The 25213-nt window shown below is 35.5% G+C and overlaps 1 protein-coding gene across 2 annotated transcripts in view; it reads left to right on the top strand.

Moving 5' to 3' along the window:
* LRP1B (LDL receptor related protein 1B) overlaps window positions 1-25213 on the top strand; it is a 638461-nt gene that overhangs the window by 567626 nt on the left and 45622 nt on the right. For both annotated transcript variants that reach the window (XM_032114472.1, XM_032114471.1), the window contains 14 exons: window positions 2159-2275; window positions 7048-7154; window positions 7820-7949; window positions 8938-9044; window positions 9358-9490; window positions 12741-12863; window positions 13315-13437; window positions 13696-13833; window positions 14351-14485; window positions 15469-15588; window positions 16750-16991; window positions 22671-22894; window positions 23155-23261; window positions 24952-25068. In XM_032114472.1, the coding sequence (XP_031970363.1) occupies window positions 2159-2275; window positions 7048-7154; window positions 7820-7949; window positions 8938-9044; window positions 9358-9490; window positions 12741-12863; window positions 13315-13437; window positions 13696-13833; window positions 14351-14485; window positions 15469-15588; window positions 16750-16991; window positions 22671-22894; window positions 23155-23261; window positions 24952-25068 (1923 nt within the window). The remainder of the gene's footprint in view (window positions 1-2158; window positions 2276-7047; window positions 7155-7819; window positions 7950-8937; window positions 9045-9357; window positions 9491-12740; window positions 12864-13314; window positions 13438-13695; window positions 13834-14350; window positions 14486-15468; window positions 15589-16749; window positions 16992-22670; window positions 22895-23154; window positions 23262-24951; window positions 25069-25213) is intronic.

The following is a 25213-nucleotide window of genomic DNA, read 5'->3' as shown; positions in this document are numbered from 1 at the left end:
AAACGTGTGGGGGCCCCTGTGTGCTTTTCATGGTTCCACAGTTCCCAGTAAATAAGGTCTTGCACTGTTTCCTTTGAGGTGAGTGAATCCATCATTCTCAAAGATCAGATAATTGTTACATAACTTCCCCAAATTTTCCTCTTTGTTATATCCTATCTCTGGTATCCCAGCGTTTTCCTCAGTTCTCATTCATGTAAAGAAAGAAATACAAGACAAGCAAACCTGGTTTGTAAGATATTTTTAGCTGTAAGCTGCTACAAGAGATCTTTCAACCCAGAAAAAAATAAAGTTTTCAGATTTGTGAAAGGGAGAGCCTTACAAACATGCAAAATATTTTGCATTAAAAAAATTAATTATGTTTCTTTATATTTGGTAGAAATAGAGTAAGAAGAGAAAGATTAACATTCAAGTAGCAATCAGAGGTTAAGATTGGATAAATTAAAAAAAAATCTAGACTTTCTTCACATGTAGAAAGGCAATGCTAAAAAATGGATTTAGCATGCTTGAGAACTAAATAATTCTTTATGAAGAGTGAGAAGATACATATTGCATGTTCAGGTAACTGAAATGAATGGCTGTCATCTCTGGCTTCTGTGTATTACTGACTAGATCTTGGTATTTCTATTGGATGTGGAAGGAGAAATAAAATAATTAAATGTCACTGTGATGTTATCTGTCATTGGTGTTACAACTCATTTTGTGAGCAAATACTCTAGTTAGAGATTGCAGACTTCACTAGAAGTGTTTTAGTAAATATAGGATATATTTCAGGGTTGAAACTCAATCTTTCACAAAGCTACAGAATGAAAATACAAGAGTGTCATAAGTTTGGGAGGAATACTTTCGTGTTTCGTAATGTTAAGTATTTTTAATTGTTTGCCAGTGCAAGTATTTGAAATATCATGATCAAAATATCATGGACTGTAATATTGAAAAATATCATAGAAAACAAAGTATTTTGGGAGAAAACTTCTTACAGTCATGACATTGGCAGAGAATAAGGAACAAACGCAAAAGGCAGACTTGCAATGACCAGATTTTTGAGTGCACGCAACTCAACTGCAACACCAGTCTTGATATGCAAATGTAGTTTTATCAGTCTGGTTCCAGAGCCGCACCTAAAACTACAGAGAAAATGCAGCAGTTTGGCCCATGGCATCAAACCTAACACCTCTAATTTGTGCTTCACCAGCAGAGTAATCAGGTTGATTGAAGCTGCTGTTTCTGTCAGTTATTAGCAGCCCTCGAGTTGCCATGAGAGCAGAGTGAAGCTGCTCTGACATGTTATGACTTTGCCTAACGGAAATTTAAAAAATTTCCAGTGAAATACCACAGTGACAAGTAATTTTAAATATGTCATTGAGGCTTTTACAAAGCAAACTTCCCCCCCCCCCAACGAAAATGTCACTGATAACTTTTTAATTTACTTCATTTCATCTCAGCCCTTAGAAGCTGAACGAATTATTCAAGAATTGCTCACAGAAAACACAGAGGCAGCTCCTTCCTGCTGGAGGAGCTCAGGATGTTCATGTATCTCTAAGAGGCTTTGCCTCCAATGCTTCTCTGTAACTAGAAAAGCTCATTGAAAATATACAACATGAAGGAAGTTTCCCTCAGGTTAGCATTATAGGCTTTATAATGTTTTACCTCATGTGAGTAAACTTCCAGTTGAATACATGAGTAGGTGAAAATTTAAATCAAAGTGCAAAGTTTTCTGTCTTAAATTATTATATGTAAAAATAACTTTTGAGAAATACGTATTTTTTTACATTTTTCAAATCAATAGTCTAGTGGTTTACTGTGATCTGATCTTTTGTAAAGCAATCTTAGAGATAAATTCAAGGAAAAGTTAGAGAAGTTTTTGAGATTTAGTGCACTAATACCCTCTCTTCAAACAACCTTCTGAATTTTATATTTTTTAACTTTATATGACAGTTTATACACTGCATATTTTAATTTCATCAAATTTAAGATTAAGGTGTGAATGTATAAATAGAAGCTTAAAGAATGTTATGAGAAATAAATTATTCCTGAAAGCAACATTTCAAATATTACGGTTGCTCGTTATTAAATGTATCCAGCAACATCATCTTGTATTTAGTGGAAGTCTTTCCCATTTTGTTTGCAATGCTGTAAATATTATTCACCTTAATTACAGATAAAAAAACTTGTGGACCTCATGAGTTCCAGTGCAAAAACAACAACTGCATTCCAGATCATTGGAGATGTGACAGCCAAAATGATTGTGGAGATAATTCTGATGAAGAAAACTGTAGTAAGTAGCTTTTACCTTAGTCCATGTTATAACAGAGTCAGTTTAGCAATGTGCAAGAGGAAGCTTTTGAATTTTGATAAAACTCACAGGCATGTTTTCATTCCACACACTCTGATCTGCTGAAAATCAGTTGACCACAACTGAAAATGTCCCTTGCTGTATTTCTCCACTTCTATTCACTCTCACAAAGAGCTGTATCAGTGTGAAAAAATGCCTGACTTCCAACTGCTCAATAATCTGGTGAATTAAAAACAAGTATTGCAATTAGTTTACCTTTGCCAGTTGGTTACGTATCACATTTCTTATCTCTGAAAAAGAGCCATAAACACTGTTCAGAGGTAACGTGGTAAGCATTTGTTAACAAGGAATTTTGATCGAACACTACCTGCTCGTTACATTCATTATATTCTTGAGATGATTTGCCTTGTTTCATATTGAGAAGTCAATTTCTGTAGTACTTAATTGCTTTGAGAAGTAGATGTGGTTATTCAAAGCAGCTCATGTACCCAGTTCTCTCCTACCCATGAGGAATCTGAAGGCCTAATAAATCTCTGTAATACCACTTTCAGGGAGTTAATTTCCATCTGGTTCTCAGGAAGAAAGGAAAAATTTGTAATGGTTTTATCTGATAATTATTGTCTTTATAAAATATTTCAAGAGGGACATTCCCTAAATAATTCTGAAGTGCCTCTTCTTGACAATTTCTGTGATTTTTTTCTTTGGTACTCAGAAATCCAATAAGTTAATATCTTGTTCTTGCAAATAATTTTGAATACACATTCCTGATGTATGCCATGAGTGTATATTTGGTATCTTCAAGGTAATGATTTAGAAAGCTTAATAAATTAGGCATTCTAATGCTGAGTAAATGCTGCTGCCCCTTTCTCCAGTTCGAGATGTGGTGTCCGTAGGTACAGAGTGTCTCATTCTGCTTGGGAGGTTAAAGTGGATTTGTCTGCCTGGTAATTACTACCTGCATTGAAAATGTTGTGAGTTTTATTCAAGCAAGCAATAGTGCTGTTGTTTTTCATATGCAAGTGTTTCATATAAAAGGGAAAATGTCCTGTGGCTCAGTAATCACTTAGAGCCTTTTGTTGTTACCCTCGGGGGGTTGGCACCCTAAAGCTTCCTTAGCTTTGTGGGAGATTTTACTTTAGAATTGGTTATTGGTGTCAGTTTTCTGTATTACAAGTAGCAAGAAAGTATTTTATGTTCTTTTATTCTCGTGTAGAAAACAAATAGAGAGTCATAGTTTTGCTATAGCAGTGTTAATCTACAGAACTGGGTAGTGTGTTGAAATTTTGGAAAAAAAACAACAAATCCAAAACTTCCGCAAAATATTATTGCTGTTTGCAAGATAAGTGTTGAGTATCACATTTGGAATTAGCCATGTGTGTGACTGACCCAGCAGTAATATTTTTCTTCCCTAAAGTTCAGATCATTATGCTACAAAGTGATATAAAAAAGTTCAAATAATGAGAGAATAATAACCTGTTTGTTTTTTTAAAAAAAAGTTATGAAGTTTCCAGCTTTGTGTTCCTATCAATAGCTAAGTTATATATTCATTTCTTGGTCCTTCTCTTGACTTGCAGATAAAGAAATTTGTCATTAATCGAATTAGTGAGTTGAGAGTGCCCAGACACGGAAGGTGAATCAAACTAAAGGGTGTTAGTTTGGGTTTTTTTTGCATTTTTTTTGGTTGTGAAATGCACACTTAAATTCTAACTACCGATTCTACTATTTAAATTAAGCACAATAGGCTGGCACAGTTTTAAAATTCAAAGTCTTGGGAGCACTGGGACAGTACATAATACTGTTCAGCTGTTTGAAATAGTTGTATAAAATTTTTATAGACCATCAAGCCACTTACAGAATAAAGTGTAATGAAACAAATACATATGAAATTAGAACTTCAAAAGCATTTGACAAAATATGTTACATTGCACAGCGAGATAAATTGTTCATGGCATACATGAATATAATATACAAAGGGCTGTCAGGGAACTATATCAGAAAATGAGTTGTTTCTTAAGAATGCAGAATGAATTCACAGAATTATAGAAATTAAGCTCAAGCATTTACACTTTTCTATGCAGTTTCTTCACATGCAAGAAATTCACTCTTCTGCTGAAGTTATCAGAAGTGAAACAATACACGTTAAAAAAACCTGTATGGGTGTGAAAAATTATTGGTGCTGTCATGCAAATCATTGTGCCTGTTATGACTTTGGTATTTAACTGTATTTGTCTTACAGTCTATTGTTCTTTAACTATATTTGGACACTGTGAAGTAAGAGTTATTAGCATGGATATTGGTACATAATCAGTCTGCAATGAGAAATGTAGGATACATTGTTAATTCTTCTGAGGTAATATCTCTCTGGAGGGAGAATTTGCTTTCAGAGTTTATTTTTTTTTTAAATAAATTAGAGCAAAAAATAGTGTTTCTTCTTTCAGGAAACTCCAAAAAAAGAAAATTCCATAGTAATGAATATTATTCTATATATCTAATCTATCTTGTTCCTGCTGAAAAGAAGGCACTAGTAATTTTTTTTTTTAATTAATGTGATTAAAGAAAACGTACGGTAAACTTGAAGCACAGCAAACATAATAATGTTGTAGCAAGACATGAATTCAGTCAGTGTACAAATATTAATGCTGCTAGAAGTCCTTCCCAATGCTCTTTTATTGCTTCTACAAGTTGCCAAGAAAACAAATTAGTGAATTTTGTCCTGGGATGAGTTTGTATCCCAAATGCTTTTCTTGGGAAGGAGTTTCAGTGATTTTACAAAGCAGAAGCTAAAGAGTGCTGTTCTTCATGGGTTATACAGAAGTCCATTTATGCTTATTCCTTCCATACTGTTCTGTATTAATATTTATTCCTTTCACTAACAATCTGAGTACTGATGGAAAAGTTCTTTGCTGTGTTCATATGTAAATCACAGAGCTGGATCCCAGCAGCAGAAGAAATATTTCTTGCAAACAGAGAATTGAGTACTTAGCTCTTTGTGTACATTTTCCCAGTATCAAATCTCTGCTTATAAATAATTTATTAGCAGTATAGCAAAAGTATTTGCTTATATTTTTCTAATCAATATGGAAACATGACAGTTTTGGTGGGGTTTTTTGCATGTGAATGGCTTTTCCCACAAATTATTTCCTTTATATATTTTATCATATCATGAAATTCTCCTTCTTGGCCTGTTGACAGCAAAAAGAATCAAACATCTGGATTTGCTAAAGCTTACACTTTGAAAAAAAAAATCTGAGGTAGTGTGCACATAATCTGAGGCCACATAAATGCCAGCCTTTGATTTGCTGAAATATAACATTTCTGGAGAACTGATGTAATCACTGTAGATCTACTTTTAAAATGACTTACCTACAACTTCAAAATTAAAATTTGTGCCTACCTGGAAAATGAAATTTCTCATAAAAAATTTCAAACAGAGTCATTTTGATTCTTTTTTATGAAGTAAAGAGTGGGGAAAAGGCAGTGGTAAAGTTGATTAAAATGATTTCTTTCCTGAAACAGGTTTTGATTTTTATAAAACCTGGAAAAAAACCCCACTCACACTGAATTCAACTTTGTTAGATCCATGCTAGTCATGTCTGGTGTATTCTCATGCTGGTATTTACCAAATTCTTCTCAGTTTGAGGCCTCTAATTTTGTGTTTTCTTTCCTTGATCAGTATGTTATGCTTTATAAAAGCACTCATGCTTGCACCTTCCATAACTCATGCATAACTCAATTTATTCCTGTCCATTCCTTCTGTCCATTGCTACTGTCTGCTCTGTCTCTCCTCTTTTTTTTTTTTTTCCATCCTCCTTCCTTTGGTTCAGTCACTGTCATTTGCTGTTTCCTATGTCTCTGCTGAAAAAGTCTTGATAATAAATCCTTATTCTTGATTTTACATCATTTACATACTGCATTGTATACTGTGATGGAAATAATCCCACAAATAATCCTTGTTTGCCTTTTAAGTCCTTTTTTCTCCAAAAACCCTCTGACTGGCAGATCTAAATTGCATATAGAGAATTACTTAATTTCTCCTAAATCCCCAATACCTCTCTATCTTTGTTTAATCTAATGTCCAGCACACAGAAAATGTCTTTTGTAGTGGTCCTCATTTTCAGGAGGAAAGTACATGATGTTCTGCTGAGGGAATCTTCCACAGAGGCCCCCCTTGCCAATGTTTTTTGTCAGCAGTAGTGAAAACTTTTATTTTACTTGAAACACCAAACTTTTGAGTTCCATCTGGTATCTCAACGCCATTCCCCGTGATGCTGAGCACAGGGGAAGCTGACTCTTGATGCACACACACACTCATTAAAAGGTATGTGATAAATTATGTGCTACTGTGTGATGGAAAGCCAAAAATCTGGTCAGTACTAATTACATGGGATATTAAGCCATGCAAAAGGTGTTTCTGGTGTCTGGTACGTATCTCACAAACCCTACTGACATACATGCATTGAAATTAATAAAATATATATAGTCAACATCATGTGATTTTCCAAAGAAATTTCATAGAACTGAAATGTTGGAAAGTAATGAAAGTATTTTCATTACTGTCTTACTATATGTAAATGAAATCTAGTTACATGATGTTGTGGAATAAAATCCTACAGAAAAACTGGTCCTTATCATTTGCAAGCTAATTGTTTTGAGTTTTTCATGTTTATTCATTGCTTGATTGGGGGTTTCTATGTATAAAATATTTAATGAAAATGCTAATAAACCTAGGGTTGTTTGTTTTGGTTTTTTTTCAGAGCCTCAAACGTGCACTTTGAAAGACTTTCTTTGTGCAAATGGAGACTGTGTTTCAGCAAGATTCTGGTGTGATGGAGACTATGACTGTGCAGATGGCTCAGATGAGGTAGGCATCTTCCAGAAAAAGTATTTCTTTAGGGAATTAGTAGTTTTATATTGTTGGAGAATGGATTCCTGCATACAAATTTTTTTAAAGGCAGCAGTAGGAACTCTATACATGAATCCATGTATGCAAATACCATTACTAAATTAAACCTAAACCTCTTGAAGGAACTATTCTAAAAAGAGAACATGCAAATAAATCAAGTAACGTTTAACAGCATTCTGCATGTTTATGTCCCAGCAATGGTTTGAACCTCTTCCTATCCTGGAAATATTTTGTGTCCTGATTGGGAAACCATTCTTTTTACATGCAGCAATGGTTTGGTTTGAGAGATTTTTTTTTTTTGAGAGAACAATGTAGCCTGTTTGTTGTGCATCAGAAGCTCATGGGATAGTACTTTGCTGGTTTTCTGTTCTGTATTTTTTCCCTTTTTTCCCCTTCTCCTTTCCTGTCAATACAAAACCTCAGGTGTTTCCCTACTATCTAGAGGGTGCAAGCCACCTTACTTAAATCATATCTACAAATACATTTCGTATCACAAGACTTTAATAACTGTGTCTTTCATAACCTGTAGGATTATAGGCTGTGACTTCTGTGACCAGCTGCATATTTACCAATGTTTATATTAAACTCTTGCTCTTGTGTATTGGCTGTTTCTTTTGTACCAGAGGTATTGTGAAACAGGCTGCTCAAGGGATCAGTTCCAGTGCTCCAATGGCCAGTGCATCTCAGCAAAATGGACATGTGATGGTCATGAGGACTGCAAACTTGGGGATGACGAGAAAAATTGTGAACCAGGTATTGTTTGAAATAATGCTGAAATATAAAATGAAGCCAGGAATAAATCAGAATGAAAGAAGAAAATAAATCATCAAATCAAAATTTCTTGGGCACTAGAAGTAGCAAGAAAGTGCAAAAATAATCTGAAATACTTTACCTTTTGAGTTTGCATCATTGTGTCTTCCAGCTGGTATTTTGGAAACCCTAGTTACGTACAACTCTGCAATGTGAAGATTGTTGGGTCATGGGTATTTAATTTAATTATTTTGAATTGTAATTTGATAATAAATATTCACCATATAAAATTCTGCTCTGAAAACATCAATAAATCTTGGCATGTACTGAAGAGTTTTACTTCGTGGTCTTCATTCAAAGTTTCATAGTCCTTATGCAAAGATTTTGTCTCCTAAATTATTATTTTATTTTATTTTATTTTTGCTTTCTTGGAAAATACAGTTATTTTTGCAGGAGTTTTCCTAATTTTTTTGTAAGCTTCATGTAGATAGATGTAACTGGTAAAAGCCAGTTTAAAATTCTCCCGATTTACAGTGCAACAAAAATATCCACCTTTATATTTAAAAATCCTTTAATTTATGTATTTTAATTGTAATAATGTATAATTTCCAAAAAGATTTTTTTCTATAAATTTAACTTATTCAATTATAAATTACCTAAATTTAGCTAGACTCTGCCCATTTTAAGGGATGCAATTTTTAAAATATATTCATTCTTTGAATATATGCATGTGTGTGGTTGCCTTTGTTACCAAGTGTAAGGAGAAAACAACATTATCTTTCTAAGTGGTAAAACACATACCTTCTCACTATCATTTTACAGTTTACTTAGGATGCAACAATTCGGCTTAGTCAAATATTTTATTGTAGTTCATGAAAGTGCTCAGACACAACTTTGCTCACTATATTAACCAGAAGAAAGCTTAAAATTAAAAATCAACTTATTCATAGATTGTCTTTTTCTTCATGCTAAAATATGTGTTTGTAACCAGCATCTCCAACCTGCTCTTCAAGTGAGTACGTGTGTGCAAGTGGGGGCTGCGTTTCGGCGTCTTTGAAATGCAACGGAGAGTTCGACTGTGCTGATGGATCTGATGAGGTACCTGACACATTTCTGGTGATTTTTTTTTTCCCCCCAAAGTTTTTGTAAACTTTTTAGGCCTCAAAATAACTGAAAGGGCAAATAGGGTTTTCTTGCATCCACTGAGTACTGTCAAATAACTTAGCCCATGCTTTTGTGTTTCTGTGCTCTCAGGACAGGATTTGGAGTGGACAAATTTGTTTTCTCGAAGTCAAACCCTGAGCGTGATTCTGGGGCAGTTTCCATCAGGGACTGCTCCCTCCTGGCAGCATAGACAAGCTTGTTGTTGCTCTCATTCATTAATACAAAGCTCGTGTCTGTGTTCACACAGATGGATTGTGTAACAGAATGTAAAGAGGATCAGTTTCGGTGCAGAAATAAGGCCTACTGTATCCCTGTGCGATGGCTTTGTGACGGGATCCATGACTGTGTGGATGGCAGTGATGAAGAAAACTGTGACCAAGGCAAGAGACACTTTCCTAAAAGAGTTTATTGGACTTTTTATGAATACACACATTGCAAATTAGTAGTGCCCTGGCCATTATGAGTGGAGACAGGAAAGTTCTGTGACCTCTTTTGACAAAGACAGCACAGCAGCTTAACAAGTGATCTGCAGGAATAAGCAAAACTTAGGTTGTTTATGACTTGTTCCTCCTTTGTATTTCCCTCCCCAGTGATGAAAAGGTCATGTTGTTACTGGAAGGATATTCTTTTTCATCAAGGAAACCAGCAGTAAATTTGGCTAATTTAAACTTTTATAGGCTACCATAAATTACAGAGCCATGCACAATAAATTACACAGCTGTGCAATATATTGAACAGTTGCTAAATAAGTCATCTTAAGAGCCCGGGTTTCTGTTTATTTCATGGAATCACAGAACACTTTGGATTGGAAGAGACCTTAAAGATCATCTCATTCCAACCCTCTGCCATGGGCAGGGACACCTTCCGCTATCCCAGGTTGCTCCAAGCCCCATACAACCTGGCCTTGAACATTCCCAGAGATGGGACATCCACAACTTCTCTGGGCAACTCTGGGCCTCACCTTCTTTTTTATGTTCGTGTTCGTCCAGGAGCAACTTTTTTATGTTTGTGTCTGTTCATCCACAGACTCCTTCTGGCACATTTTGACTTTGCCTTTGTTGGGATACATCACTTCTGGGCTTGCATGGTGATGGCTTGGATATCAGCCAGGCTCTCCTGGGTCCCTCTTCCCTCCAGGGCTTTCCCAAGCAGATCCTTGAAGAAACCCAGTGTAAGGAGCTTGCTGTGCACCCTCCTTGCAGCCCTAAGGGTCTTTAATTCCCCTATTCCGTGGTCACTGTAGCCCAGGCTGCCCTTGAGCTTCAGGTTCCCCACCAGCCCCTCTTCTTAGTCTAATTAAAGAAGTTTTTTCTAAAGAATAATTTGAGTTGGCATTTTGTCGTCATCTTGGTTTTCTCCCTGGATTTTTCTTTTCTTTTCCTTCAGAGTGGGTAGTTCTGTATGTTAGCCATCTACAGTCACATGATGTGTGCATAAATTCGAAGCATAATGAAGTACAATATGTGATAATAGTCAGATATAAAACAAACATAGTAAAATATCCTTTCCTTGTTTTAAGTCTATTATGCAATACTTAAGACTAAGGGGGGAAAAAAAAAAAGTCACATGGGGATGATTAAGTTTGAAAGAGAGACCAGGAAATTCAGAAAATGGGAAGAATATTCCAGAGGTGTTTAGATGCAAGACGACAGATAACAAAGTTAAAAAAAAAAAAAAGAAAAAAACCCCAACATCTAGTCCATTTTAAAACTGCTTTTAAAATATCTGGACTGTATCTCTTTAAAACCCAATGAAGTGTAAGTAGAGAGTAACACACTTATTTTATCTGATGCCCACGTTATTCTTTGGGTAGCATAATGGAGCTTCTGTGAACTGCAAATTGCTTATAATGCAATAAGAAGCCTATTCCTGGTTGGTTATTGCTATCATACTTTGTATTTATGTCACAATTATGATTCTGTTGCAGAAATCTATTTTATAAAGGAATTATGACAGGCAGAGCAATCACATGAAACAAATGCCAGTTTATCTCACTGATAACTAATTTTTTCATCTTTGGAAATACAGCAAACACAAATGGAGTTTTATTCTACAGCATTCTAAAATAATATCCATAATATTTATCTGTGGCCCACTGTGCATGTTTATAAAAATAACTCTCTTCAATCTTATTAAACAACTAGAATGATGGTTATATTGTGATTGCACACACAATTATTTGGATTCATGCCTTTCATCATGAAGAGTACTTGAATTTTATATATTTTCCTTGGATAATTATACAGGATATTTCTGTTAATGTTCATAAGTTATATATGCCATGGGAGTGAATTATACCTGGTAGCAGAGTGTGAGAGTTCAAACATCCTTCTATGCAATGGGCATTTTATGGAAATTAATTTTGGGGGGAAAAACGTTCAGCTATTCTGAATCTTTAAAGCAAAAGAAAGCCTTCTGTTGATTTTAATGAGGTGTGAACAGGGCACTGAACGAACGAGTAAAAAGCCATGGAAGCCTGATCTAGCCCTTAGAGTGGGGGTAATGCAGTGAGGTGTAAGCCACAGTGAGAGCTTTGGCACTATCATATAAAATTTCATTGTTTCCTCCTCTGCAGATACACAGCTTTATTTCTTTTATGCTCCACTCCTCCCAGGAAACTGAAAATCCAGTTACCATAAAAATGTGTTTTATAGGAAATTAATTGCAAGAACTTTCCATAACTTTGTTGATTGGTAGTGATAAAATTTAGTTGTAATTGTGAAAGAAGTTCCTTTTTACCATGACACACATTAAAACTGTATCCACCTTGAACTAATTTTTAAAGCCTGAGCACTCCGCCCTAGAACATTTTCCCTCACCCTGTGCTCCCTTTTGTTAGATGATTCAAAATTTAGTACATCCTGAAGTTGCATGGAAGATTTTATTCTTGCTGCTTTCTGTGTTCAATAAATATCCTGGTGAAACGTTTCAGAAGTTACAGAAAGGAAGATCCTGTCAGAGGTCACCTCATCTTATCTGCTCTGTGCCAACATGGCTGGACCTTTCCTAATTACAGCATTTAGAGGTGATGGTGATTACAAACCTGGCCGGGTCTGGTGCTCCTCAGGTGAAGAAAAAGGTGCTGCCTCATGGCTAATGGGCTGCAATCACTTTGTCTCTGATGTGTGACTCAGAGAGTGGGGTAGGAATAAGTGGAGGATCAGACATTCATGTGAAACAAAGCTGGACTGAGGTGGCTTTTCACATGTTTGGCCCTATTTCTGTTTAGATTGTTCTCTGATGGCCCAAATTACTGAAGTACCAGCCAGGCCTTTGCTGAGAGGCTGCATCACCAAAGAGAGTTGCAGACAGGGAGTTTAAACATCTCCTGGCAAAATGCAAGTGCAACATGCCCAGCTGCTCACTCGTTGGTGTCTTTGGTACCTGCATTCAGTAATTCCCAGCCAGCAATCAGTAAAAGGAAGTGTTTGGGCAAGGAAGAGGTTTTTGAATGAGTATTCCTCTGCCTCTCCAACCCATTCCTTTGGGATCTGTAAATGTAGTTATGCTACCTGTGCTATTCTCTGCAAATAGTGTGTGATAACTGGCTGTACTAGTTTTATCAAAAACTGACATTCTTTCCTCTTTTTGTTTTCCTGACTTTTTTTTGTCATCTTTTCATCTTCCCAGGGGGAAATATATGTAGAGCTGATGAATTTTTGTGCAACAATTCCCTCTGCAAACTACATTTTTGGGTTTGTGATGGTGAGGATGACTGTGGAGATAACTCTGATGAAGTTGCTGAAATGTGTGGTATGATATTACATTTTTCAGAGTTTTTTATATAATAAAGCAAGAATGACGTGTAAGATACACAAATATATAAAGGCATGTGTCTTAAATTTTGTTTGTTTTGCTTTTAGACGACAAGCTTAAAATACGGGATATAGTTTTCTTCCGTTACTGCTTTTCATATAATTTCAGATATTTGATATTTTTGAGACATTATTATTTTCTGTAGGAAACCCACAGAGGGGAAAAAGTTCCTTGTATGATGTAATATTGAGCATCATTACTCTTCCTACTTCCTCTGTTTTAATTCTGCCATATTTACTGATTCTAAAAAAATGGTATAAATTGCCCTTATCACACAAATTCTCTAAATGAAGAGCTTACAGTGCCGACACATACCTGGCTTTGATGATGTGTTATTAAAAAAGTATTAATAGTTGGGTAACAGCTGATTCTTTCCTTTGCTGCGCAGTAAAGTTTCCCTGCCCTCCAACGAGGCCATACAGATGTAGAAACAACAGGGTTTGTCTGCGGCCTGAGCAGATTTGCAATGAGGTCGATGACTGTGGGGATAACTCGGATGAAGATCACTGCGGTAGGTGATATTACCTTTCTAGGCATTCAGATCAGAGCAAACACCTTGAAGGCAAACTTTGTTACAGAGATCTGCTTGTCCTTCAGTAAAGCTTAACTGGAGGTTAGTAGGTCAGAATTTGAAACCAAAAGAAAGTAAGCTTGAAATAATTTCCAGTGGCTTAATGCTTTGTGGTCATTCCTATTTGTGTGTGTCTAAAATAATCTGAGAATCTTGAATACTGATTTATTTTTCTCTTATTAATCTGTAATTATGTAGATAAAATCACGTATAAAGCCAGACCGTGTAAGAAAGATGAGTTTGCTTGCAATGACAAGAAATGCATTCCCATGGAGCTGCAGTGTGATTGGTTTGATGACTGTGGAGATGGCTCCGATGAGCAAGACTGCAAAATAAGTGAGTTGGGCTGGCAAGATTTGTTTTCTTGATTGTAGCAGAACAGAAATAATTAACTGAGATATTCATCTGAGCAAAACCTATTGAACAATCCAGAACTCAGTTTAATGTAGTTCATTCTTTTAGTTAGAAATGGATGGAATTCTGTACCACTAGAGCAAGGCAAATCTTATAGCAATTCAAGTTGTGGAGGTTTTTTGGAGTAGTTACGAGTTCTTTACAAAATTTAAGTACAAGTTGATTGTATTTTGTATCATATTTGCAGCAAGAAAAATTTTAGTATTAAATTGGTGTGAAACATAGTATCTCAGTTAAATACTGTCATTTCATGAAATGTAATAGATTAAATTATGCAGATGTAGATAAACACGGTGAAGTCATTAATTTGTTAAAAATTTACCTGATACTCTTTAAACAGAAAGATAAATTTGTTATTTGTTGTTGTTACTTTAGGTCTCATTTTTAACACTTTAAACAAATCTATCAGGGATTTTTTAGACGTTTTATTTATGTTTAGGTGTCTCTGAATATACATGTGAAGATAATGTGAATCCTTGTGGAGATGATGCATTCTGTAATCAAACAAAATCATCCCTTTTGTGTCAGTGTAAACCTGGATTTCAAAGAAACAGGAGGAACAGACAATGTGAAGGTACAGATATTTTCCATCTTCCCTTGTTGTAAAGTATTAAAAGTCAACCATGTAGTTAGTTTTCTATGCTAGAGAAGGAGATACAGATCATGGTTTTGTTTGTTTGGGTGTTTGTTTTTTTTTTTTCCCACAGAGTAAAAGCTGTTTCGTTGCTGTGGGATTAAGAAATCAACAGGATTTACAAGATGTAGATTCATACATTTTACCTGGAGAGGTTATCAAAAATTTAACATTAGTTGTGAATGTCAAAAGGTTCAAGTCAGGCTGTTAAATAATTTAAGGAGTAAATGGATTTTTTAAAGTCTAGTAGATTATTTAACATTGCTGTTGAGGCTGGCATATGAGAGTATTTTGAGATGCTTAAAATAATGAAGATGCATAACACAAAACTGAAATCAAAGTAAACTGAAAGATGTAGTCTTAATAGATATGATGCCATACTGGTGAGCAGGAAAACACAGCTGTTATAATGAAAAGGTTGATGGGAAAGATAAGTTAAATCTGCCTTCCCAAAGAATGGGTTGTGAATTCATTTTCTTACTGGTAAGCAGTAATTGACAGAAGTTCAGGTCACTTCCATGGGACTATCAAAGTGAATATAGCCTTCATTTTTTGGCTCTTAAGAAAAAAGTGTAAAGAGGAGCTTTTCCAATAAGGATAATGATGTAGTTTTGGCTGTAGCAGAGGAAGGTATGTTAGACATAACTGTGGCACATGTTTTCATTTTCAAAGCTGCTTTCAAGTTCTAGAGATGAGAGGTTGACAAATGATAGAGAACTAAAATAAAAAATTATCTGAGATATGTTGATTGCAGTGGAAATAACATCAGTGATTAATGTGAAGGGTTTCCTTTTGTTGTTGCAAGATCCAGCACTGCTTGTGAGTTGACTTTGTTCATCTCCTTTGTTCCATGATTTTATGAACATGTTAAATAATTGTGTATTAAACTGCAGGTATACAAATTACAATTGTTTTCTTCATAGATATCAATGAGTGCATGGTATTTGGTGCCTGCTCCCAACACTGCCATAATTTAAAGGGCTCTTACAGATGTGCGTGTGAGAAGAATTACAAGGAAAGGAATAACAGTTGCATAGCAAAAGGTAAGGCTGTAAAAATCAAAGTAGACAGTACTGTCATTTGTTATCTACATTGTCCACATTTTTTGGAAGGAAATTTGCCATGGGAAGTCCATATTAATGAGTCATTAGTATTTCACACATAACATGGACTCTCTCAGGGTCTTTCATCATTGCCTGTTACTAAAGAAATCAGATTATGACATGGGAACAAACAGGGTTACTAATTGAAGATAATGGTTTGTTATTATAGGAACACAGACACAATTCTGAGGGCTTATAATTTAAAAATCTGGGAATCATTATCCTAAATCTGAATTTTTCACAAGCTTCATTTTCATTGTAATACAGTTCATGCTTCCCTCTTTCCTTCATTGATATTTACTTTAACCAAACTCCTCTTTGTTCTTGCATTTATCAGGAGGAAGGGAACAAATGTTTGATATTTCATACTCACAAGGAGTAAATGTGTTGGACAGACATTTTAAGTTGATTCTCTATGGGTAAATGTGATATGAATGGGGGAAAAAAATAATTTGAATACATTCTGAAGTATCCAGCAGATTTTAAACTTTCTCAAAACACAATGAATTGATGTCAGAGAGCATTTTCTTATGAATAATATACTTCACATCTGGATCAAGATGGTATCTGGCTATCTGAAATGAGGAGATGTAAGGCATGACTGCACGGGTCCTGTTGCAGTCAATTTCCAAACTTCACTGCCTTCACTAAAGATAAAACAATTCCACTTCTAATTTCCAGTTGAGAAATTTAAAAACCTTTATTGACAGCTCTGTGTTCCTTTAATATATACATGTAGGACCCTCTAAAGACAGCATGCATATAAAAATATGGGATTCATATGGGCTTAATGCATAATATCCTGTATTTTTTGGATACCACTTAAAAATGTTCAAATTCTTATATTGCATACTCCTTAAAATATAGTCCTGGGTGTCACACTGTGACCTTGAAGAGCACTGAGGTTGATATGTTGATATCAGAGCATCAAAAATTGCATTTATTGCCCAGAGTGTGGGTGTTTTTACAATCTTCAACAGCCAGAAAATTTAACATAAGAAATGATATCAGCTAAACACCAAGAAGCTACTTGAGTTAAACTCACTGATTTTGCATTAGTTGACATTTACCTTATTTTTGTTTCATTATAATAATCCCTAGGCTCTGAAGATCAAGTTCTCTATGTTGCTAATGACACTGACATCCTGGGTTTTGCATATCCGTTCAACTACAGTGATGCTCATCAGCAAATATCACATATTGAACACAATTCAAGGATAACTGGAATGGATGCATATTTTCAAGGGGATATGATTGTTTGGAGCACTCAGTTTAATCCAGGAGGGATTTTCTACAGAAAACTTCACGACAGAGAGAGAAGGCAGAGTAACAGTGGCTTGATAGTAAGTGATCAAAATCAAAGATGAAATCACACAAATTCCATTCAGTTTATTTTGCTGTTCTGACTGTAATAGCATGTGCTGATTTAGTAAACTAAAATGTCTGTCTGAGAATGATTTTATTTCACTGATATATATGGTTACTAAAGCCTTTCTGTTCAAGACTGACAGGTTTGGTAGAGTCTCCAAGACAACACAATTGCAGGATTTAAAAAACTTTCCTACAGAGAAATAATCACTATATTAGAAGCTTGGAAAGTCTGTATACCATCAAGATTTTTTTATTTCAAGAGAGGAAAGGGAAGAATGTAATATCTATGTAAGAAGAAAGCCATGAATTTCAAATCCTTGGAAGACAGAAAATGATGATAGGCTAAATACAAGCTTAATTTCTACAGTGATCATATAGACAATAATATTGGCAAAGTTATGATGTATATTTAAACATTAGAACAATTATTATTTCTGCCTGTATTTGTTGAACTGCATAGTGTCTTATTTTGAATACACATAAATGTAAGTTTGGACTTCACAACAGAAATGTGAATTTTTATAAGCTTCGGTAATTTCAAATGGTCTTTACTTGAAAATAAAATAAATGCAGGTTGTTACTCATTTTACCTAAAATATTTCTACAAAATTCTCTGGGATGTGATAGTACTGAACTCAAGATAACAATGTGGTCAAGGCTGTAAATTTAGATTTTGGGTTTTTTACTCTTTATTGAGTTTGATAGCAGAGTAGAATTATTAGTTTTTTCTTGCCCAGTAGTAAATCCAGTTAGAAAAAACACCTGTCTGGCTGTTTCATGTTTCCTTAAATTTAGGAGAGGTAACAGTGATGACCTTCCATCCTGTGACTGCTTTTTTACACCCAGCTGAATAAACAGGAGTAGCAGCAGTAGCCCAATCTTTCATCTATAATTCATACACGTCTGAAGCCACTACTGAGTATCTTCCATCCAAGGATATTTCTTCTCCAAATGAATTACATTCCTGACCTTTGACACCAGCAGGGCAAAAAGCCTCAGGATGGACCCTGAAGATACCTTGAGTCTGTTATGGCATCTTTATGAGTGGTTAAAAACCAATACTTCCACCTGCCCAGCAGAAGGGTTTGGATTTTGTTGAGAGAAAGTGAATGTAAAGTAGATCTGAAGTACAAAATAATTCCTAGAATTTCTAGTAGGTCGGCTCTGTCATCTGAGATTTGCAGAAGGATACTCATATTGAAGATGTGGAATAATTCTACTGTGGTGTTTTTCTCATTTAAATGTGGTGTGTATTTGTGCTTAAAAAATCCTGATACACAGGATTTTCTCTTAGATCATTATTAGAACGTAATGAACTTGTAAAGCCTTGTGAAATTGAAGTGTTGTAATAACAGGTGGTGCTGTTGTTTGTTTATTTGCATTCTATTTTGGGGTAATGTGTAGATGCATTCTGCAATAAGAGCAGTCTGCTGTCCCACAGCCTCTCTGACGGGTCTTTCTTACAGGCCTGTAAAACTCAGCATGAGCTTCCTTCAGACTTCTTCATAGTCCAGGGGTTGAAATTGTCACAGCTGATGTGTCATTGTCTCCCTGTTTATACTAATAGAGATAAAATAGTCTTAGAACTATTTTCCTAACGCACTGAAATTTTTTTTGGTTTTCATATCTTTTTCACTGTTATCTGAGAATACTTTTTAGTCACTTCCTTTTCGATTCAAAGATATTGAAAAAATGATGGTTTTCTTTATACCCCATGTTCCCCTGTCTCCTCAGTGCAGGTAGGTCCTTGTGACAACTCTTGATCCAAGCCAGACAAAGCTTTTTTACAAATCTGAATGTGGAAAATGCACAGACTGTATTTGAATATATCTTGGACACTTCTCATTTATATTTGTGAAACATTTGCTTCTTATTGTGCTTAACTATTCAGTTATTTTCCCAGTATTATCTCATTAATATTCAAATATTGTTGCCTTATTTGCTGGTGATCATTAGGTTAATTGGTTTTATAGTGTTGCTTTAATATTGTCACCGAAATTTGGTTTTAAAAAGCTTGAGAATTTCTTAATTTTAACCCAAGTTTTTTTTAATGGATAAGTTTTCAAAGGTTACATTATAACTTTTGTATCTAGACTTTGATATGTAAATCAGAACAGTAAACTTGAACAAAGTCACCTGCATTTTCAGGTAATTACATTAATGCAAAAATCCATCTCAACTGAAATTGCTCCGTGGAATTAGCATATCAAGAGCCTTCCTCAGAGAATAGTTTTAAGTAGCTCTCCTATTTTTCACAGAAAAGGGGTTTAAGACTGGTACAAATTCAAGCATTAAAGGAAATAGTAAATATCAACTCTTCAGAGTTTATTGACAGATGCAGAAGAGGATTTCATCCCAATCGAGTTCAGACAGTCAGAGTGAATTGGTGATGACTGGAGCAGCTGTTTGCTGCCTAATCCTTGGAGAGACACAGGGAAGTTATCTGAGGTGAATCTCAACACAGAGCAACCCCACGCTTCAGCGCGAGTGCTTTATTTTATGGATGAGGGCAAAAAGATGAACATGAAAATAATGATACCATCTAAGAGGAAGAAAAGCATAGGTTTTGTGGTGTATCCAGTGGGAATATTGGCAGCCTGCTCCAGCCCTAGTGTTCTGAGAACTTCACAGGGACCCTTAAGCACTCTTGGGACACATCCACTCGTGTTGTCCTAACACTTGCCCCAGGGTCCAGTGGAATGCAGTGTGTCCTGTGAATGCAAGCTGTTTCCAGACCATTTTCTCTAAATAGCATGGGTTTCTGGTTTTCCTTAGAGCTACAGCTCTGTCTGGATGAAGTTTATGTACTTAGGAGACTTTCTGGAATCAGCTGGTTGGGATTTATAAATGATCCTACACTCTGTAATACAAATGGTGGTTTGGTGAACCACTGCACCCATTGGGATGCTCATCTGTCAAGGAAAATGTTGTGTTTCAGTGGGCAAAAGTCTAAAAGTTTTGTTGTTTCTCATTTCTTTTTACTGTTCTATTAATATAACATTAGATAATGTATTATTTTTTAATGAAGATATTTTAAGTAAAATAAAACATTCTTTTACTTTGTTCCATAGCAATTCCATACCCAAATTATCTGCAAAATAAATAAGATAAAATATTGCTTCATATGTGCTTATGATACAAACTAGAGTTGTCATCTACTTTGGGGACTTAAAATTTTTCTGTAATCTACCATTATATGAAAATGGTTGCCAGATCCAAGCTGTTACTGCAGTTTCTTTTTTTGGCTGGTTGGCTGGTTTGGGGGTTGATTTTTTTGTTGGTTTTTTGTTTTTCGGTTTTTTGTTATTAATTCTTTACCTTGAGAACAGAATTTACAAAAGACAGCAGTTCTGATCAAAAGTCATTGAGCTGATGTGTTCTCTAGCTGTGCAGAGACTTCCAAATTGTAAAAGGCAATTAGGTTTCAAACCCCAATTTTTCTAATATGTTGTTGTACATTATATTTAGCATCAAAGTGGGCTAAAATCACTGTAGAAAACATTAATGTGATTTTCTTCCTGTATTTTCATCCTTATTTTGTATGCAGAATTCTTCTTCAAAATTAGCATAATCCAAATAAGGTATTAGGTAAGAGCTCATTTCCAGCAAGTAATTTTACTAGACAGTGTGAGAAGATGCATAAGACCTGAGAACTATCACGTAGCTGAAACTTAATGAACACAACTGGAAATTACACAGCCATAGCATCAGCTAGTGGGTTTTTTTTCTCTTTTATAAATCTCTTACACCCGATGGCTCCCTGCCATTTTTTCTCCTTGTCTCCTTCTTCATTTGATCTTTTATATTCCCCCCAGAATTACTGGAATTTCACCTTTCCTGTCTGGTTGAGGAGAAGGGGTCAGTGTTCCTCAGCAACCCCATCCTTGTTTCAGACTCTTAAGGATGTCCCTTTTAGGATGTCTCATCTGTATCTAGAACCAGCTTGTTTGGGAGCCATCTCTCATTCTGCTTGGTAACTCCATCCTGGTCTTTCCAGGCTCTCAAAAAACAGTCTTCTTGTAAACTGTGGGTTTGAACAGTCAAAAAAAATAAAAAAGGTGAGAGGCTTTTCTGGCCATGACAGCTGCTCTCCTTTTAAAAGACTATTTGGTTCCAGCGTTGTAAGCCAGTGCCATTAATCCTTTCACTATCCAAAGAGATCTCCAGGTATGAGAGGTTTCTACACTCAGGTGCCTGAATATTGCCCAGAATTAAAAGGAGTTTAGATTAAAAATACAATCGGTTTTATATGAAAATACCCTTTTTTTTTTGGTGTCTGGTCCTTTCTGTGAATGTTGCTGAATGAATATAACAAAAACTCTTTGTTATATACAAATGCTACACTTATTGAAAACTAATTTTCTGTTATTTGTGAAAGTGTGTGCTGCCACTGTCGTCATTGCATACCAAAGAATTATGATACAGTATTTTCTTAAAAAATCAACTGTGACCCTGTTTTTAAAGAAATACTGTTTTGTGGATGCAGTGATTGATTTTGCTGCTTCACTATTCCTCTAAATCGAAAATCAAGGTTCTATATATCTATAAAACATCCCTTCTGTGACATTTTTGCAGAATTAAAAGTTTATGAACAATGAACACTCTAAATTCACCCTCGTGGTCCTATTATTTCACCTAGAGAATGAAATGACCTTTATTTTATGATGAAAATAGTCTACAAATGTCTTGTGGTATTAGGGAACTCTGACACCTGAGGAAAAACAAGTTATTTTAGGATTTTCTTTCCTAGTTTTCAGCTATGTAGCTTAGCAGCATTCCATTTCTTCATTTTTTTAAGGAATACATGTTTTTTGTTCATAATTTAACTTGATGTCATTATAGGTAAATAGGCAAATAATTGTATATGTGTTTAGCTCATGCTGGTCTTGAATTTTTTATGATATGCTGCATTCATGTTAGAGTTGATTAATCCTATTTTACAGGTGCTACTCGTTTCTGCAGGAATGCCAGTAAACTTTAGAGAAACTCGTTCATATAGGTCTCCTATCTGCAATATCCTTAGGACCATCTCTTAGATCTAGGCCTTAATGATTATGGAAAAACATCAGTATGGAGATCCTGCAGTTGATAAATTTAATGTTATAATCATCCAAGCCTCTTTTACATGTGAAGCTGAATATTCAGGAATACAGAGGGAATTTTCTGCAGTTTTCTAATTGCAGTGATTTTCTTTATCCTTGGCAGCTGTGCCTCAGGATGGGCTCTCCTGCTGTTTTCACTGAGGCCTTTGGGATGGATCACCATACCATGCTTCTGCATGGACTAAAACAGCTGTCTAATCTTAAAACTTCCTTTTCCTTTGGTTTTGAATTACAGTCCATGAAACTTATTTGCTTCAGTATCAATAGTTCAAGTAGTTGATGCCAAAGTGACTTTTCCCTAATGTGGGTAGCCTTAAACCTGAGAAAACAGATTTGAAGCATTGACTTCTTCTGCATTGCATAGAAGTGTCAGCAGATCCCTTAGAACTGGACTCCTGCAGGTGCAGTTTATGCCTTTCCAGTGCAGTGTTTCTGATGTTTCACTGTAAAAAATTACGTGAAAATTACATGAAAAAATTACCCTGTGGCTGTGCAGCTGCTGTGAAAGACCATTTCCACAAACCTGACTGCAACATCTCATCTTTTTAGTGTCCGGAGTTCAAAAGGCCAAGGGGCATTGCTGTGGACTGGGTGGCTGGGAATGTTTACTGGACTGATCACTCCCGAATGCATTGGTTCAGCTACTACACGACTCACTGGACCAGCCTGAGGTACTCCATCAATGTGGGACAGCTGAAGGGACCAAACTGCACCAGGCTCCTCACCAGCATTGCAGGAGAACCATATGCAATTGCTGTAAATCCCAAAAAGGGGTATGTATCCCTCAGCATCGCTCTGGTTTGGTAATTGAGATAAAATTGCAAAATGGAGCAAGGGAAAGAAAATGATGTCTACAAGTGTCTACATTTTTCCAAGTCATTCATTCAACTTTCCTGCTCAGTTTACCTAAACGCAAACCAAGATCTCCCATCTCTTCCAGGAAGGTTGAAAGGCTCACAATAATTTAGTGTCAGTGAAGTGTTTTGAGGTTCTGTGTAGGCATTCAGCTTAATTTTGTGTTTAATACTTTCAGGATGATGTACTGGACCGTTATTGGGGACCGGTCTCACATAGAGGAATCATCTATGGATGGTACTCTGAGAAGGATATTGGTTCAAAAGAACCTGCAAAGACCTACAGGTAAACACCTTATTTTTCCCAAATACTTGGTCCTCACTAACTCAGATTTCAGTTTTTCAGTTAAAAAAAACTCAAACAAACTGACGAAACACCTAAGAAACTTGCATTTTCCTGTATGTACTGCCTGAAAATACTTCAGTAACATCCTTCTGTGCTATTCTTGCTTTACTTCATGGTAGGAAATAGATGTTTATGGAGTATTTTAATTTTTTTGTCCGATACTTCACACAGGCCCATGTAGAGGGAATGCAAAGAAAGAGTTCAAACCTTTAATATTTCCTCCCAAATAGGACTTTACTGATATTACTTGAACTGCTCTTAAATTTATTACCATATATGTCTTTCCTATTTTAAATAAGAGAGAGTGAGAGTTGGAGCATTTGGGCTTGACTTTGTAGGATTTACATAGAAATAACTATCACTGGAGTGTTATATGTATAAAACAAATATAAATACTTTTTTTTATCTCTGATACCGTGCAAGATACATTGAGAATGCTAGTTATTCACTAATTTGTATTTAAATATTCTCATTAAAATGCTAAGAATAACTTAAAGCTGGAGAGTGGGGACTGCTTCTAAACCATGCCCCTTACAGGTGCCATGCATCACACAGAGCTGACACATTGTGATTGCCTTTTACCAGAAATTATTCTCTTTAGCCATATCCCTGAATATCAGTGTTTCTTTCAAAGAGGGTTTTTTTTAATGGAGTTTTACATGTAAACATTTTCACTGGTCTGTGAGTCAGATTTTCTCCACTTCCTCTCATCTATCTGTAGCTGATTAATTTATGACCTTAAGAGGAGTATTTTTGCGGTTATGTATAATTTCTTTTGATGTATTTTTTCTGGCTTACCTACTTACATAAGTAGGAAGAAAAATACCTTTTCCCATTCTTATTAAAGATGCACTGCAACTTCAAAAGCTCAGAATGAAATTATTTTATGGTTCCAGTATTTTCTTCAGACTGAAGTTTTTGACGTGACCTAAAATGGATATTAACCATTTAATGTTCCTCTGTGAAGCATGGACTACTCGATTTAACTGTTTAATTATTGCCTAGAGGCTGGGTATTCATAATGCCATCTATCTTTTATTCACTTTTGTTTTCATATATAGATGAATATATATATGTATATGCGTATATATATATCTGCCAGCATTGCTGTTTCAGTCTTGCAGCTGTAATGTAATTAAAATAATCTGATTTTTAATTCTGTAAGACCGCATGTGAAGTATTGGTGATAAAAATGAGAACACAATTACATATGTGTGGAAACAGGGTACAAAGACTCCATGAATTCTGAATGCCTTGTTTTTCACACAGGATCACACTGGTGCAATTGGCATATTAGATTTTGGTTGGGAGAACAGGTTAGAGGATTTGATTCTATACTTAATTCCCACCTGGTATTTATATCCCTACCTGCTGAGGAGAACGGGTTAGAAAAGGTGCTGACCTTGGACAGAGTAAGGTAAAGAAAGCAAAAAAACTGTGGTTGCCCCAAGGGGAAGGTTTAAGAGAGAGTTGTTATATTTTATTCTCCTCGGTTTCCAGTCAAGTCTTCTCATTGTCACAGTATTTGGTATCCAGAAGAATATGAATGACATAAAGATGCAGAGTTACATAAAAATGTTAATTTTTTTTCAGGTTTTATGTACCTATTTGAACTTTATCTCCTTTGTAGGTCTCGTAGTTGATCAGTTCAGTCAGCGCTTGTTCTGGGCTGATTTTGAGTTATCTGTTATTGGCAGTGTTCTTTTTGATGGGTCCGATTCAGTTGTGTCTGTGAGCACGAAACAAGGTATGGAGAGCCTTGGTATAACATGATCCCTATTTTATTTGATTTGATTTCGCTGAAGTTTACTATTTAGATAAACTATATAAGCAAAAATCAGTGATTATTAAGTAATATTTTGTGGTTTTGTTTGGCAGTGCTTCAAAGATTA

Source organism: Corvus moneduloides, chromosome 7 (genome assembly GCF_009650955.1).
Source record: "Corvus moneduloides isolate bCorMon1 chromosome 7, bCorMon1.pri, whole genome shotgun sequence".
In the NCBI taxonomy this organism is placed as follows: domain Eukaryota; kingdom Metazoa; phylum Chordata; class Aves; order Passeriformes; family Corvidae; genus Corvus; species Corvus moneduloides.
This window is presented reverse-complemented; position numbering and strand designations above follow the sequence as displayed.